Raw genomic sequence first — 18,014 nt, 5'->3', positions numbered from 1 at the left:
ACACTGTAGTGTTTTAAATGTGAGTCCATGCACAGGTTAAAATACAACTCTGCTTGTTCATGAACTTGCTTCTTGAGCAACTAGTATTTGCTTTGGCATCATTAGGAGACTATTGCTTCAAAACTGGAACTGCCAGATGCCCGCTGTTGTAACAACAGACACGGAAATCCTAAGCCTTTAAAGTTCATCATTACAATTCTTAATGTTCCCCATTGTGATGGCAGAATTGTGAAGGCAACATGTACTTTTTGACAAAAAAACAAGGAAACGGCCACCCATTTCCATTCAAACGCCCTTCAATCAAGTCAGTTAATATATCTGTGAGGTAATCAGAATCCAAGTGTTCAACACCGTTTCACACACCACCATTAACCTCACACAAAAAACAGGTGTGTTCAGGTGCGACCACACCTCCTGTTGAAAGGTTAATAGCTGTGATGTCATCGTAGGAGTGAATATTTGTGACTCTCACCAAACCGGGTGTGAAGGGGACGGTAAAGTCAGACGAGGCTCTGTTCTTTACATATTAGTCACTTACTGGGAGAATTCTGTCAGAGAACCACAATAAGTATTTATTACAGACTAACATAAATAAAAACCATAAATAATACACAAATCATCCAACACAAGCCGTGAGTAGACAGGAACAAAGAAACTTGAGCAGGAAAACAGATGTTGGAGGAATACACACTTTGACCTCCGCCCAATGTGACCGGCGTAGACGATCATGTTCGGACAAACAGAGGGAAAGAGATGGATCAATAAACGATCCCACGTGTTCCAGCGATCAAACCTCTAGGTCACCGTGGACTACTTTAGGTCACAGACGTCCTGAGAGACTCACAGTGTGCATGAGATAAATTCTCCTCAAACGCCTTTAAGCAAAAACTAAATCTAATCTCAGTGGACTAAAGGTGTGCTTTTTTTACTGCATGTGACGCAACAGCTGTAAGATCACAATTCTGCACGTACTGCTTTACGGGTGTTTTTCATGCATCTCTGCCTGCAGCTGCCTGGTGTGCTGCTTCAGGCCTTCACCCGCTTTGTAAATGTTTGAATGTTTCTAAAGATGTTGAACAGTAACTTTGCATTTATTGCGCCCGGTGAGTTTGCTCATTGTATTGCAAATGCTCGGCTAGCATGAAGCTTAAGGATTACACAGCCACGGCGTCATAACGTTTAACTGTTAATGTCACGCTGTGTTGTCATCCTCAGAAATATGTCTAATCGGTTACATGTTAATTAACTAGTGAGCTTCTTTTTTATTTGTCACTCTCATGTACTTATATGGAGGGAGGAAGAATATTTCAAACACCTCTAAATATAATGCAGTCCCAGACAACACCCAAGTGCTTAAAGATGTGTCTAATTAACACGTCTCCGACAGTGCCAACAAAAATACACAGAAAAGGAGTTAAAGGCAGAGCAACGTAATTGCACCCCATTGTCTGTATGGAATTTTACTTTTTCAGGTGTCACACTAACATTCCAAAATATCTGACAATTTTGCATGAAAAATGTAAACTGTTTTTTAACTAAATCATTGCATTCATACTTTCAGCCAGCAAAGCAAATACATGATAAACCAGTAGTTAGACAAGAAAAACGTCAAAACTCTTTTTATGTGTCCCATTTAAAATACACTTAAACGCATTATAATCTGCTTTTTAAAGCTGTATAATAAAAGTTATAGGCCCCACAAATAGTTAGTGATAGTGATTCTTTGTAACGCTAATCATAACGCATGACTTATATGGTCAAGTAAAAAAAATTGCTGATCATAACATACATCTGGATCATTTTTGCGATACGTAATCTTTAAGTAATGCGTCACTATTTAAATGCCCTGTAATGGGATTATAAATGACTGCTTGTTTGCTTTATGAGAACAATACACAACGCATTTATTTATTTTATGTTTATTCAAAATATGACTCAACTTTTATATTATGAATAAAAACGAAGCACTCGGTTAACTCAAACGATTACATGTCAATCAAACTAAAAACCTGCAGCTGGAGGAAGTGGCCCATTCATTTGAGTCCGTCGAGTCCTATATTTGCCACTAGATTGTAGTATTAAATATGAAACATTAAAGTGTTATCAGTAAAACAGAAACAGAGTAACTTTGACATGTCAAGCCTCCTTTTCTCGACAGTCTGTGTGGTTTCCATCTGCAGCATCGTTAGCCAAAAATGTTTCAGAAGCACAAGAAGATTTTCTTCTGCAACCTTGTGGGTCTTAAAGGAAGAAAGTTCTGGTTTGTTTTCATTCTTTTGATCAGCTACAGTGTGCATGTCCTGTTGCATCATGTCTATGACTCTCACGCCTCATGCCATTGCGTTCTTCACACCACCTCAGCAGTAAAGTAAACTGGACCGAATGAGGCAGGCGAGTACCATTTGTTTGCATAACAGTTTCTGTTACTGGAAATTTGTTGGATGCCATTTGGCCAAGAGTTGTGACACATGTCCAGTCGTGTCGAAAGCCTTCCCAGTTGCACACAGTCTGTTTAAAACAATATTTTGACAAGTGTGGTGAAAGTAATTAGAGAGGAATGTTTGCTTTCCCTTTTTATCAGAAGGGAGTTGGCTCACAGTGCAGGATACGCAACATCATCTTTTCCCTTTTATCTACATCCACACTATCTCGGTCCCACTCAAAAGGAAACTCAACTTTTCCTTTCATTTTGGATTAAACAACACTTTAACCAAAAGAAGGATCTTTGCCATGAGAGTCTTTTTCAAAATGTAGAATTAAACCATATAAATGATTGCATTTCAAGCACCAATCTTTAAATGCTATTTTCTCTTACCTTACGTGTGTAGAAAGTCTCTCAGTCTGCAGCGGCTGTGAGGGGTGTCGGGACCTTGAGCAGCTCCCAACTCAGGAGTCCTCTGCTCCTTGGTCACATATACAGCTGTTAGGTCCCGCCCCCCTCAGCCTCCTGGTGACATGTACAGCTGCTAAGTCCCGCCCACCCCCCCCAGCCACCCCTCCTCAGAATGTGAGTTCTTTTAACACCGAGCTCAGACTACCGGACATTCCTGCAGACTTCCTATGAACATGTCCATTGTGCTATAGGACAAAAACAAGCAACCAAATTGATCCTTTCTTACTGTGTAAGGGTGAGCAGATTAATGCAACTGACAGTCATGTAGTTTCAATTTATTGTAGATTGTGTCATTTGTTTTTAGGTTGTATCAATAATGAGTCGTAAAGAAGACGGTCTTTGTGTTTTATGGACGGGCAGTAAATGGTTGTTCTCCTCCTCCTTGTTTAAAGCGAGCGGCCACATAGACACTTCTCCTCCTTATCTCACCGGCCCCTTTGTGACAAGCCCGGCCCGGATGGGTTCGTGATCCCAGAGAACTTTTCCTTTGTTTGTCATACCTCCCTCGGGTTTGGCAGGTTTTCAACTGCGAACAGCAGTCATCACAGGGGATGTGGGGTGGGAGGCGGGCTGAGGGTTGGGGGGGGGGGGTGTGTCCTGGGGTTATTGTGCAAACTCACACCCCTGACAGAAAGCAAATCTGCACTGTGTGTAAACCAGTGAGGAAGTATGTGCCACACACAAAACCAGATCATTCAGCTCATGTTTACTGCAGACAGGATAAGTTAGTCCCCCAGAAAGGAAGTTCGCAGGCAGCAAAGTGGACAGTGCACAATATGTACATGGTAAAATAAAAACAACACTACAAGAGTGGCAGAAAAAGCAGAAAAAAGTAAATAATAATAGACAAAAGAAAAAGCGAAAATATAAAGGTAGGAGTGCAAAAAAGAACCACAGTAACTAGCAGCCACCCTCAATATAACACACTGTGTAATACGACTAAAGGTAATTCACAAGGTCTCACGCAACTATAAAACCAGATAACAGAGGCGCGTCTTGACTTAAAATGACAGGTTTACCAAAAGGACACCAACAAGGCGACAGGTAAAGGACAGGTAAAGGACAGGTAAAGGACAGGTAAAGGAGGCATTAGTGCCACGAGGACATAGCGCTTAGTTTGCTCCTCTCAGGGATTCCACCTGCAGGGAGAAAGACACCCCACCACTCGCCTACCTCCTGCGGCTCTTCGTCAGGGGGCCTCCGGGTCACGGGGCCTCCGGGTCACGGGGTCACGGGGCCTCGGGGTCAGGGGGCGTCTCTTTTGAAAAGATAAATAATACTTATTGTTCATAACCTTTTGGTTATAGGCAAATTCGGCATGATGAAACTAGTTTTATGCGATCTCAAACGACAGGTGATGACAGGTGATGAATTGACTCTTCGTGGCAGTAATTAGTCACAGTGAGATCGGCTAAAAATATTTTCTCCCTACCAGGTTGCCCGTTTTGCATAATCATCAGACTCCAGTTCTAAGGAAGGCCGGTGAGCTCCTGGAGGAGGAACATCTTGTGATCACAGGTAGGAACACGTCTTCATCAGTTTTTTGCTCTGAGGGAGACAAACACATTTCTGTTTTATAGACCTGACGTATTGACTTGGTCAGGCAACATTTAAAGGTCACCGAATGTTGGTAGAGATGAGATCCCACAGACGCTTTGAATCATAACATCTCATGCCCACAGCAGGAATTTGCAGGATAAGAGCATCAAAGGGGACAGTGGGAGACGTCAGTAACATGGAATCGTGAAAGGTAACAAACACACATGTCGAGGGTTGCAGTGGACGAACCTGTCTTAATGATTGAAGACGTTTGATATAAAAGAAGCACTTCCCACACGAACAAGTGAAATAGAGAATACCAACACCTTTCTGATATTTAGTCATATTTAGTCATATTTGGGCCTTTATCGATCAGGTGATCATAAACCCAAATGAATGCTAACATTTCTTTGAGTGATTATCGAATGCAGCAAATATGTACTTGTAGCTGTTTTGAGGGGAAAGCATTATTTGAAATATGGCAAATGCACTTTGTTATATTCCAACTCGAGGGACTATGCAAAGGATTTAAAGACATTCTTACTGTTGTCTGATGGACTTCAGCACAGTTCTTCAGCGTTTCGATCCTCCTTCCTTCTTTCACAGGCTGTCGTTTTACCAGTTTACGCGACATGTGGTATTTATTTAAGACCATGCTTACTAACACACAAGATTCAACCCGTGCCAAACCTCACACTGCATGCTTCACCTAAATGAATGTATGGATAGTTTTAGGCCTCACCTTTACAGCTCTATTCATACGACATGTAAAGACTTGTTCTGATGACTTTGACCAGTGAACCAATTCTTTCTTTCACTTTGAATATTAACTTGCCAAACATCTCTAGTGCAATGTCAGCTGAATATTGTATGTCTATTATCAGCTCCAGTTGCCATTTTTGTTGTAAAAAACAAAATGTTGGGCAACTTGGATTGATAAACACAACTTTGATAGAAGAAGTTTTCACAACAGTAACAGTGGTTAAAATACCAGGTATTTAAGTTTAAGAGACGTTGATGCTTAGCTCTGTGCACTCAAAAATAAAATAAAACTTAAAATAGTTAACCACACAGCTGCAAAGCTTTTTTGAGTTTGCTCAACTAATTAATAATGTGTCAACTCACGATAACAAGTTTGCTCAAAGTGCTTTCGTAAGTTTGTCAAACTTAACATTATTAACATAAAATGGATGTTTTCAATCTAAAAGAAGACACCATTTCAAGTTCCTCCAATTTAATATTCTAAGGGTTCTAAACTAGCCGAGAACACAGCAAAATCCGTAGAAGTAATTTTACGGTGTTAAGCAAAAGTGCAGAGTTGAAAAGAGTTGATTCAACTGTTCAATTGTTGGAAAGAGCTGGAGTCATTATCCAGGTTCAAGGTCACATTCATGTGTGACCGTAGAGTTAAATGTAACTGTACAGTGTCACACTCCTTTGTGTTGGGTTTAACTCTACGTAGTGTGGATTAGGGGGGGGTGTGTCAGGAACCATGAGGTTGTTGGTTTGAACCCTGGCTGCTCCATGTCTCATGTCAAAGCGTCCCTGAGCAAGACGCCTCACCACTAATTGCTCCCTGGGCTAAAATATTAAAAACCGTGGGTTAAAAGTTGCTTTTAAGAAAAGCATCAGCTAAATGATGTGTAATGTAATTTAACAGATATTTTTGACACTGAAATTTGCTGACTATCAAAAGCAATATTTTAAGTACTGTAAACTCAAGTATATTAGTAGGTCTGAATAATAATGTTAAGTTTGGGAAGCACTTTGAGCAAACTTCTTATCGACACCACACGTTATCCGTTAGTTGAGTACACTCAAAAAAGCTTTGCAGGACACACACACACACACACACACAGCTCTTGAGTTTCCTCTAAAAGCGCACTACTAGCGCTTTTAGAGTGTCAGCATTCTACATTTCCTCAGCTAGTAAACAAATAGGCGTATTTGCCCCCTTTGCTACACACAGAGCTCTTTGGTTATGTTTTGTATGATCGCTAGAAAGCGTTAAAGAGCAGGTTGTCACCAAGTTCAGGTCAAACAACCGCAGACAGTAAGTGGAACATGTCACTTCATTTTGGATTAAATTTGAACTGTCGGGATGGTGTCACTTTGATGAAGACAAGAAGAACACAGTGACAAGAAGGAAAGTAGCTAGTGTTGATCTAGTTGCGACAGGTTCTTCCACAGCTGTCGACATGTGATGCAAAGTGAAACTGGGCGCGCCCCAGATAAGGAAAAAACCTGCAGAACAACGTCGCTCAGATACACACACGGAGGAATATATACTTTACTTTACGGAAGAATACTCTCTCTGATCCAAATCATCGTGATAAGCGCATTTTAGGATACAGACACAGCCCAGTTTTCAATTCCTCAATGGCTGGAATGTAAAGGGGCCATCGGGAAAAGGGTTTGGCCGGGGGGGCAGGGTCTGCATGCAAGCAGTCCTGAGTTTAAAGGAATGAAAAGAGGGGATTCAGGACAAAAGCAGCACGCACTTAGCTCCTCCTAATCAGATGTTACCGAGGCGAGGCAGAGGGAGCACGACCGGACAATGGTTCAACATTCCTGGCCCGGTGCATTAGTTTCAGAGCGGACAGCAATATCCTGCAGGACGTCCAACAATGTGAAAACGCTCGGGGGGAAGAGATCTTCTGCCCACAAGTAGGCAATGACAGACCTACGAGGTCGTGCAGAGGGCTTTGAAACCAACGGAGAGACTTTCAGGATACTCAGCGATCCTTGTTGGAATTGTGCCTTGTGGAGTTTTTTCGTCTTTGTTATTGTTGCAGTGCGGGTCGCACGGTCCAAAGTCAAAGTGGGTAACGCTTCAAGTTTAAGCCCCCGAACTTTCCTGGTCAGAACAATGACAGGCGCCTCTGGGGGCTTCAGTACTTCTGTGTTCTGCTCACTGAGGTGGTACAAAGCTCCAATCCCTATTTAGTAGATATGGATTAAATGGGTGTGTGTAGTAGTGTGGAAGGAGTGATGAACCTGCAAAGCATCACCACATCATCCCTCAGAGTACCGTCAGCCCCTGTTGGCTCAGTCCTGTGGTTTCGCTCTGTATATGCAAATCCTTTCCCAGTCATGCCCTCGCCTGCACACAGAGCTATTTGGTCACATTTAGTATTTTCATTACAAAAGAGCAGGTTGCCACCCGGCCCAGGTTCGTGTGTAGATCAAATAACCTCCCCCCTCCCCGCCCTTCATTTTACATTTAATTTGAACTCAGGGTGTTGTCACCTCGATGAAGACAAGAACACATCAAAGTGAAGAAAATGAAAGTAGCTGGTCTTGATATTTTTGGCACAGGTTCTTCCCCAGCTGTCAACATGCAATGAAAAGCGAAGCTTGGCGCGCCCGAGATAAGGAAGATAAGACGAATATAAACCTTCATAAAACATGGACCTGTTGACATGCTCGTCCTCGGGACACCAAGCGAGTGCTGAATATATATGAATATATATATATATATATATATGCACCTGAGAGGTGTTTTACTGGCATCAAGGCACGTGTTTGAGAAATGATGGACCCGCCCACTCATCTAGCAGCCCGTTTCCCTTCTGTTGAGCCTCACTGCCCTTCTCTCAGAGGCTTCATTGTTATAGGAACACGGATCAAACCCTGAATCTGTTTGGCAGAAGGCACATCTTTTGTTTTAATCAAGGGCCAATCAACAGACTGTTGCGTCGCTCCTAAATGTCGGATGTCCTGAAATCACAGTTGCAAAAAATAGTAAAAGTAAATGCAGATTTCATCATAGTTACACATAGGTTGACAGATTAAGACAGCAGATTTGTTTGATGTTTCTTTGGACCTGCAAACATAGTTTTTTCCTTGTTATCTCCACTTGAACTAAGATAAAACAAGATAAGACATTCCTTTATTAGTCCTGCAATGAGGAAATTAAAAACTACATATATATATATATATACACACAGTGTATCACAGTGATTATTGCACATATGTTTTAGTGTTCTTTGGGGGTGTTTTCAGGGCTTCATCGTGCTTCATCGTGCAGCCTGGCAGCAGAGCTTCCAGGGCGTCCCGCATGGGGTGGGAGGTGTGGCTCTGCAGGAGATTTGTGTAACATTACACAGAAAGGCGGGTGGAGATTATAAGGAAAAGGATTACAATAGCCGCCTCCTGAGAACTTCAAATTGAAAGCACTTCCTCAAAGCTGTTTACGGCGTAACATAAACAGGTTCCACGGTTCCCTCCCCGTCTTCGTGCATTTCCTCAGAATTTCCATTTCATGCCCTTCATGTGATGGAGGCACAGGATTGTTTGACCCGTCTCGGGCCTCCGGTATGAGTTGACACGGTCATCGTGACGTCCACCGTCGCTTTGTGGACTTGGAAGCCTTGAGTCCGTCGCCCCGGGTTACGGCAGTCGCTGTGCCTGCGGCGGCACGTGTGACACCGCACGATCAGATGCACAGGGGGGGGGGCCGTCACCTCTTCCGAGTTGCTGCCGCACGCAGGAACGTTCTCCGTGGTTGATGGGTGAAAAACAAGGTGGTGAAAAATGTGAATAGGAGACGGCCAGAAGGCCGGAGCAGAGGGAACCGCCAAGTCCTGACGGGAAATGCAACCCATGGGACGCATCCGGGAAGGGAGCGAGGAGACTTCCCCGGGAAACCCCGGCCCCTTGATGCGTCGCAGGCATTTAAGCCGCCTTGTTGTTGTGAGCAGTGCAGCGGGGGACTTGTGTTGTTTGTTGATTAAGGACCTCTCTACGTGCGCCCAATGGAAAACGATGTCTCCTCGGCAGCTAAAAGCCCAGCGGGAACGTGGACGGAGTGAGACAAGCAGAGGGGGGGAGGGGGGGGGAAGCTGTGGGCTTCATTTGGTCCAAAGATTCTCAGGAATCCCCCCGTGCACACGCACACACACACACACACATAGCACACACAATCCTCACCTACTGGCCACTCCACCTCAGTGAACTTCTTGAAGCCTTCTGACACCGATCACTGAGGCCTGAGCAGCGTCCTGGGATCCTTCACACAGCTCCAACATTGCAGAAATAACCCAACGGGTGCGACGTCGCCTACGCTGGCGTGCTGAATCACATGATCTACTTTTAGGTTTCATGCATTACAGAAGGAAGTTACTGTTCCATGTGCAGTTTGTTATGGTTTCTTTAACATAGAAGAGGAAAAGGGGGACAAAAAGTGTACACTGTTTATTTTGGGAGAACAAGTAAATTACAATCAAAGACAAACTGGACTTTTAAAGGTTTATTTCACGCATCAAAATGAGCAAACAGCCCCCAAGGTGACTTCTTATGAAAGACAAAGGGGTCACTACAGAAGTCTCTACAGCCTTGTACCAAGGGTATCAAAGTGTGTTAAAAGGCTATATATTGAAGTAGTTTGATGCATTATTTTTTTTAAGGCATTGTCATGGGGTTCTTTACAAGGTTTATAAATGTTTTCAAAAAGAATGAACCTGATGAAAACCACACCTCAATCTATACTTGAAGAGCCTTACATCCTGCTAGAGCATGACTACTACTGCAATAACCCCTTTTCAGAGGCTTTTTTGGTATTTAAAAAAACAACATGAATATTCTCTCAGAGAACATAATGTATTTATATGGACTGTTTTTTTAAAGAAAGTCGTAGTCTTTGAAATAATTTGAAATATTTTACATTTCAACGAAAAGCTATGACTAGCTTAACCAACTAGTAAATTGTTTAAATTCATATCAACGCGATGAATCATGATCTAAAAGGAGAAGAAGCTGTTTATGAAAAAATCTTTCATTTTTCTTTCTTTTGGTAAAATAAGACATACAAAATAAGAACTATACTGTACTTTAATGTCAAAACCTTATTTAATATCAATATATTACAACCAAACAGTGTGCAGAAGCATTCATCTCAGCAATGTGAACAGAACTGGAATCAGTACTTTGTGTCCTGGTACAAAACAGAAGGGGAAAACAAACTGATTTGATAACAAATGATTTTTAAATAACCTGGAGGAACGAGCCTGATGTTTCTAGTGTAGTTCCCCTGTGAACCTGCTGACTCTGCTCTAATCCACTTCCACGTCTGGCTCAGTGTGTTTGGAGGCAGGAGACGGCGGGGGCTGCCAGGGCGTCGGCTGCTCCCGGGGGGGCTCTGGGAGCGGGAGAAGGGTGAAGAACATGAGCCATCAGCCATCATCACAGCTGCTTGTTGACATGCTGCAGGGCCGGCCTACGGTATTCAAAGAGGATCGGCCAGGTCACAGGTGGCATCGGGTAATGCGGAGCGGGCGGCTGGAGCAGGGGGAACATGGGGGGCCCGCGGTGGCCGTAGCTGCAAAGCCCGGCGGGCAGGGGGCGAAGCCACGGCGCGTTGAGCAGGATGTTTGGACGCGGCGGCGCGTAGTCGCCGCGGTAACCTAACATCCAGGGGACGTGGAGAACAGGCAGAGCGGCAGCCTGACCAAATTCACCAAAGTCTGTGATGAAAGGTGAGACATTAAAACATTGACTTGAACACTCAAATATATTATTTGTTCATTTTCAATTTCATGAAAAGTCGAGTTTAAGGGAGGATGTTCATCCGTTTCTTTAGGGTCACTTTTCGATGAACAAAAGTGATGAAATACCATGAATCCTTTCTGAGTGCATGTGCAGGTTTGCTGATAGCTTGTTCTGTCAATCTCATAGCAAAGGCCTCCCTAAAGTATGATTAAATATCACGTGTGGAAAAGAACATTTTAACATCCATGACTGTAAGAGCAGCAAGATTGTTAAATGTTTCCACTGCAAGATTTAGGTCATGCATTAAAAAACCTTGATTCAAAGTCTGCAAGGACGATCAACCGTAATGACTCGTGTACTTGTATGCCACTTGTATATAATAAAAGTAATAACACTCACTTAGTCATAATAGTGTCTGTGATGGATATGTACTTGTTGTGTTTTACTGCTGTAGATGTGTCTCATTTATATAGCGTGTGACTGTAGTTTGCAGATATACTGCATATTGTTTAAGGTTGTGTCTCTAAAAGGTCACAGCAGTACAGTGTTACACACACAATGTGGGGATTTTTTTGTTAGAAATTTGACAAAAACTATAAATGTAGGGTGTCATAACTGCTGATTCAGTTCGATCATGGTTTCTGTTCTCAAATGTATGTAAATAGAAAATTGTATTTTCTATAAATTCACAAACGGAAACGTTCAAATGGACCAATGGGAAACGTTACCGTGTGTAAAATAAGAATAAAGTGTGTTGCTCTGAATAACTTGACGGTCAAAAAAATAACGAAGTGCACTCCGGGCCTCAAGAGTCGAGTTAACGAGCGCACCCTGCGCGCGGCCGCGCCGCGTGCTCGACGGGCACACCTGCTCGAGTGGGCTGCACGTGTCCCAGTGATGGCCGTTAGGTTTTTTTTTAAACTTTTTAAATACATTGTAAAAAAAAAAAACTCGTCCCGTCTAGTTTTTACTCGGTTATTAGAAAACTGTTGTTGTTGAAAATAGAAAATGCAAAATGGGTCTATTGGATGGATATTTCATTTTATTTCGACTAAATTAATGTGTTGTTATTATTATTATTATTATGTACTGTAGTCCATTTTTGGTCTGCGGCATTCTCTCTGTTGTTAATTCCTTGTGCTTTTAGGAAGTTTTCTCTATCAAAACAGTTGTGTTTATTAGTGTGTGCAATGTGTAACTAAAACTATCTGTATTGTTTGTGTGGATCCATCCCGCGTTTTAAACATGTCAACATGAACAGTCAATGACGGCTGATGAGGATTAAATAACTTACCGATTCGGGGCCCAACCTCCCTGGTAGCGAAGGGCACCACCTGCCCGCCGCTGTCCGAGCCGCCGGACCTCTCTCCTCCCGGGGGAGACCTACTCGGGCTGTCGCGACGGCTCCGCTGGGGGGCGGCGGCACGCTGCATTCTAAAGGCGGCCGGCAGAGGCGCGTCCTCCCGCGGGGCCGGAGCGGCACGCGACCCCCGAGCCGCTGGTTTCACGGTGCGGACGTCGAGCTGTCTCTCGTTATTCTGGGGGTCATTGGGGGCTTTCTTCATCCGTCGCTGCAGCGCCGTGACACGGGTCCGCTCCGTGATGAGACAGCACTTCCAGCATCCACACGCGCGGAAAGGACAGGACCTGATGTGGCCCTTCTGCGGGACGATGGTGCCGTGGTGGCGGCACCGGGTACATTTGGGCACTCGCAGTGGATCGGGTGAAGCCCCCGTCGGATGTTCTTTAGATAAGGACATGTTGAAAAACACTCTTTATTGTTGGCTAGCGACCCCCTTTCACACGCGTGGGGGCTTATATGCAGTGTATGCCCGTGACCCGGTATGACCCGGTATGAACCGTGTTAAATGTATCATTTTCAAGCGTGGGATGATGAAATTGGCCTCGGGCCACGGCCCATCGACCAATCAACCCCCAGGAGCTTAGTGGTCGTTCGGGGGGGGGGGGGGGTCATTGCTCATGACGTCACAAATCAGCGTGCTCTTCAGGTTGGGGGCAGGCGACTAGAGAGTGGAGACAGATTTAATACTGCTGCACTAAAGCCCGGTGCTCAAAGGGGAGAACTCAACAATCCTGGTTCCTTTTGGAGTTATAACTCCAAGGAACATTGATATTTCTGGCTAGAAATGTTTATTCATAATGCTTGTGTAGGCCTATAAGTAATGCCATGCAGTGATTTTCGAAAAAGTATAGCGCCACCTATTGGCTTAGGTCAATGTCAATTTCTACAGTTAGATGTCCCTCTCCTCGCCCTTTAATCCGATCCACCTCAAATCTGGGAATATAAACCTTAAGACTATGATGACAGGTCACAGTGACAATTGGGAGTCTCGGACCAACTTTGTTGCCGTGACGACATCATCTTCGCATGAAGACGCTATTAACGCCACTTTGTTTACGCGCCGATTGAAACACTTTGTCATCACAGTGTGTAAATAATGTCCTCGCAGCAGCTAACTATAACTACTTCATTGTCTATAATCTGCACGCAGCGTGCGTCTTCAATGCTTTTCAATATGTTACATATATTTAGTTCCTTCACAATGAGCATGAATCTAACATTAAATGATATGATTAATATGCCCCAAATTCCAATGAAATAATATATACACGTCAAGCTCTCTACAGAGGGGAAACAGCAAATTACTAAACTGTAAACAGTTTATACAAGAGAAAGAAATATTGTAATCAAGATAAATGTTTTTCAAAATGTGTGATTAACTAGTTAATTGTCTATAATCTGTTGACAGCCCTAATCGTATTCTGATAATACACGTTGGTGCCCAAATACTTTCAGATGCCCCGTGCAAAGTCATGCCACCAGTCTGAGGACATCAATGGGAATGGCACATGGGACACGTGGCTTTCAACTCCAGCGAGGTGGGAAAGCATTTCTTTATGTATATTTCGTTCTGTCTGCATAATTGTAAAAGACTTCTTCCCGTGTTCTTACAACAGCGTTCCATTACATATCGTGTAACTGTCGATGGATGTAATCATTTGGCCTTCTTTTTTTCTTCCAGCACACGGCACAGGTGTGCGTCACCGCGGGCAATCGTGGCAAGGACCCAATTCGACTGGACCACAGCGGAAAATGATACTTCCAGAGAAGAAGTTATTTACTTCTACAACGAATGGAAGAGTTACAACTTCCAGATGACAGCTCTCCGCTCATCCTTCTGGGCAACTTGAACATCCGACAGAACTTATGCGACCTACTGCGTTTATTTTCTTCTTTAGCTCTCATTTCAGTATTAATATTCCCTGTATTTTTTGCAGGAGAGGCACCAATCCTATTTGAGTGACGTTTCGAATTGAAATTGTATTAGAGCAGACAGCTCATCTGCAGAGCGTTGGCCCCTGGTGCAGGAGACAAGGGTTTGATTCCTGGCATGTTAATAGTTTTTTTTTATTACCTCTATTAAGGTTTTGTACTTTGTACATCGCCCGAACTTATTTAAGAAGACTCCTCATGTGACTTAAAATGTGTTCAATGAATCCAGAATGTAATATTTGTTAAGCATGCAGGGGCAGTGATTGAATTTGTCATGTTGTACATATTTTGGTACATGCTGAGTTAACATACATTCTAAAGTACAATGCCCATATGTGAATAAGAGTTGTATACGTTTATGAGAGTCAATATGGCGTGGAAATGTCCCTTATGTAGTTGGTCAATTGGAACTATATTAGGCAGTAATAACATCTATGCTTTTGGTCTTAAAACAAAAAAAGGATTACTCTGTTGGACAACTACTCAATTGTCTTGACGACATAAAGGCCTGGATGGCTCGGAACTTTTTAAATTGTAATGACTTGGGTCAATGCAAAGTTTCTACGTGGCTTAACTGATTCAATTTGAATTTACCAATAAATAAAACCCTGGAGGAGAAGCGTATCTTAGTCAATGTATTAATTAATTAATTAATTCAGCAAAGCTCTCTTCAGGAAGACAGCCGCGTGGTCATCCAGTGTGTGTAGTTAAAAGGTTAATATTTCTTGATGGAGCAAAAGTGGTGTGATTAGCCGTCGTCCTTGGCCTTGACTGAACGAAGGTGATCGTACATTTAATTTACTTTTTTCAGGTCTTTTGCAGCTCGGCAATAGCCTTTACTTGGTGGATTCTGTTCATGAGACCACAGACTCAGGTTTGAATGCCAGCCCCAAGAGTGATTTATTTTATCTCTTTAGTCTCTTTTTGACCCGCGAGTCCAGCTGACCGCTGCCCCCCCGACGTGCAAGAAGAGGCGAAGGCCCGTTCATCGCTGCTTGCAGCTTTAATTATAATAAGATTTCCCATTCACAGGGCCAACCGACATGGTCTCGTCAGCTTCTTCATGTTCACTGTGGTTTGTTGTTGTCTGAAGTCATGAACGCTAGTTGGTGCTCCAGTATAATCGGTCCTCCGAAACTCATCCAGTGAGAAACGTTCCGCGGTGCAAAAAATAAGTGTAAAAATGCGTAAAAAATGTTTAATGTGTTATTTTTTGTGTAATTACTTAATCTTAATTCACATTGTAATTAATTTATCGTAATTAACGCGCTAAAGTCCCGGCCCTAATTTTAAATTAAACAAACAGTGACACTGTGAATCATGGTGAGTTCTGGTGTCTCTAGTGGAATCAAAGCTGACCTTCCTGATCCACATTTGGGATTTGATTCTCTCTCCTCAAGGTGCCGTGTGTCAAACGTGTTTATTTCTTCCGGGATTTATTCTCCACTCAGCTGAGGAGGACCCTCAGACTGGTTTAGCTCGATAGGGGAGTCGGTATGGATCCTCTCAATTCACACGCGGGCATCAGCACACATGTCGAAAAAAGTGAAATAAGGATCACAGCATAAAAGTAGTGAAATCAACTAGGGCTTTATTAGAAATGCCATTATATGACTTTACTTGACCTGCAATTCTATTATAACGGTATGGAACGGTTGTGGATTCCAGCCTGAGAATCTATGAGAATTGAGGTTGGATTCAAAAGCATCAACAGGTGTGTGGTGGAACAGTGCAGGGAGATAGCAGGAAGGCTGAAGTGTGGAGGATCCTCAGTTCAAACCTGCTCTCTCAGAAGGAGGGTTTGGTTGCAGTCAGGGCTTCAAACTGTAAACTTTGAAACAGTTTTGAGGTTTAGTAAACAATCCCAAGGTCTAATATGAGAAACGGACACAATGAGGCATGTGCTTGAATAGCACAAGGGAACAACTGAAGGGCTGCAGGCTCCAACCTGCTGTCTGACGTTGTGGGTTCAAGCCCCTTCATGCAGACATCACTTCTGCTTTGGAAGAGTTTTGAGGTTTGAGTAGCAGTCTCAAGGTTAAATACGAGAAACAAAAATGTAATTTGTGCATGGTGAGGTAGTGCAGCACAAGAGCTGAGGAGCAACTGTCCTTACCTTGTGGGTTCAAGCCCAGTCTTGGGTTTGAGCCTTTGGCTTTACTTCAGGTTTGAGTAGCAATCTCAAGGTTAAATACAACAAACAAAGGGTTGGTTAGTGTGTGGTGAAGTAGCACAGCGGAAGAGCTGCTGACATAAGCCACTGCACTGCATTTGAAGGTTGTAGGTTCAAGCCCAGTCTTGGGTTTGAGCCTTTGGCTTTACTTCAGGTTTGAGTAGCAATCTCAAGGTTAAATACAACAAACAAAGGTTTGGTTAGTGTGTGGTGAAGTAGCACAGTGGAAGAGCTGCTGACATAAGCCCCTGCACTGCACTTGAAGGTTGTGGGTTCAAGCCCAGATGTGGAAATAGCATTTAAAAAGACTTTTGAGGTTTAACTCACATGCTCAAGGTTAAATAGGAGAATCAAAGTTGTCAAAATGTGACCAGGACTGGTAGTGTAGGGGTGCAAGCTAGAGCCCAGAAGCCTCTGTGCGCACCGCCAGTGGGTTCAAATCCCGCTCGTGCCAAGTCTTGAGCACACTGCCGCGGAGGTAGTAGTGGGGGCATTGTCCCCACGGTTGTTTCAGAGAAGTGAACCCTAGGGGTTATGCAGAAACACACGGCGCGTTCACTTGAGTTATGATGGCATTGTCAAGAATGATGAAGAATCTTTTGCTGATGAATTGAATTTGATGTTAATTGCTTTGCTTTAGCCTTTTAGCACTTATTAGCTGGACAGCAGAGGTGGGAACAAGTCACTGTTATGCAAGTCTCAAGTCATTGCCCTCGAATCCCGAGTCAAGTCGAGTCAAAGACGAAGCAAGTCCCAAGTCACACTGACATGAAACTTATTACAGCCTCTGAGGGCATTTTTCAAGACAATCACATGTTTGTCTACTTCAGGGCATCCTGTGGACAACCTTAAAATGACAGTCTGGCATAGGGTGTAGATTTGTTTACCCTTTTTAGTGCATCCACCCTCCAATTCTCTGTTACATTCAAATTCAACTCACTTGTGCCTTTGAATGAATAGCATGGTTGATCCTCCAAGATGCATCAATCCGTCTCTGGGGCAATATCCCATTATGATTTTTTATAAATGTCAGTTACCCAAAACTAAAAAAGGATTTAGGAAGAGCCACCATGTCCCTTGAGGGTTGAACCCAGATAAGGTTTAAAGTACAGAAATTTGGGGCATTTGGCATTAGTGACAGGGACGTGTAGGTTGCTCCATCTAAGATCATTCCAGTCATGTCATGGGAAAAAAATATTGTGAAAAAAGTCAAAATATGTAGGATCAAAAAATGTCACAGAAAAGATTTTTTTTAAATAATAGGTAAAAAATTATTATATAAAAATATATTTAAGGTCAATATATATATTATATATTATTAGGGCCAGGACTCGATTAAAAATGTTAATCTAATTAGAGGCTTTGTAATTAATTAATCAAAAATTTTATTGCATAAATATTTGACCTGAGAACAGTGATAAGTAATTTTTTTCACATGGATTTTTATTTTTGTTCAACCAATTCCAGCAGACAAGTTTAGAAATAGCACATTTAGAAATATAGTACTTTCAGAAATTCAGGTAGCCTATAGGAAAGTATACCTTTAAACTATGTTTTTTTTAGTAGACCCAATACTTTCAAGTACATTCAGAACATTGGTTATTTTTTCAGACGTGGACTTAGTT

The 18,014-nt window shown here is 42.9% G+C and overlaps 1 protein-coding gene and 1 long non-coding RNA gene across 2 annotated transcripts; one reads left to right on the top strand and one right to left on the bottom strand.

Annotated features, from left to right (window-relative positions):
• Positions 1-10,310: 10,310 nt before the first annotated feature.
• LOC119218872 (doublesex- and mab-3-related transcription factor B1-like) lies at positions 10,311-12,812 on the bottom strand. Its single transcript, XM_037473621.2, has 3 exons — positions 12,216-12,812; positions 10,654-10,896; positions 10,311-10,571 (listed from the first exon to the last, which is right to left on the bottom strand). The coding sequence occupies exons 1-3, from the start codon at positions 12,679-12,681 to the stop codon at positions 10,486-10,488; spliced, it is 795 nt and encodes a 264-aa protein (XP_037329518.2). The 5' UTR covers positions 12,682-12,812; the 3' UTR covers positions 10,311-10,485.
• On the top strand, positions 10,828-14,998 carry LOC134107092 (uncharacterized). The gene is made up of 3 exons (XR_009942601.1): positions 10,828-10,908; positions 13,740-13,822; positions 13,966-14,998. It is a non-coding gene; the product is annotated as an uncharacterized LOC134107092 (long non-coding RNA).
• Positions 14,999-18,014: the final 3,016 nt, after the last annotated feature.

The sequence above is a fragment of the Pungitius pungitius genome, chromosome 17 (assembly GCF_949316345.1).
Source record: "Pungitius pungitius chromosome 17, fPunPun2.1, whole genome shotgun sequence".
Classification (NCBI taxonomy): Eukaryota; Metazoa; Chordata; class Actinopteri; order Perciformes; family Gasterosteidae; genus Pungitius; species Pungitius pungitius.
This window is presented reverse-complemented; position numbering and strand designations above follow the sequence as displayed.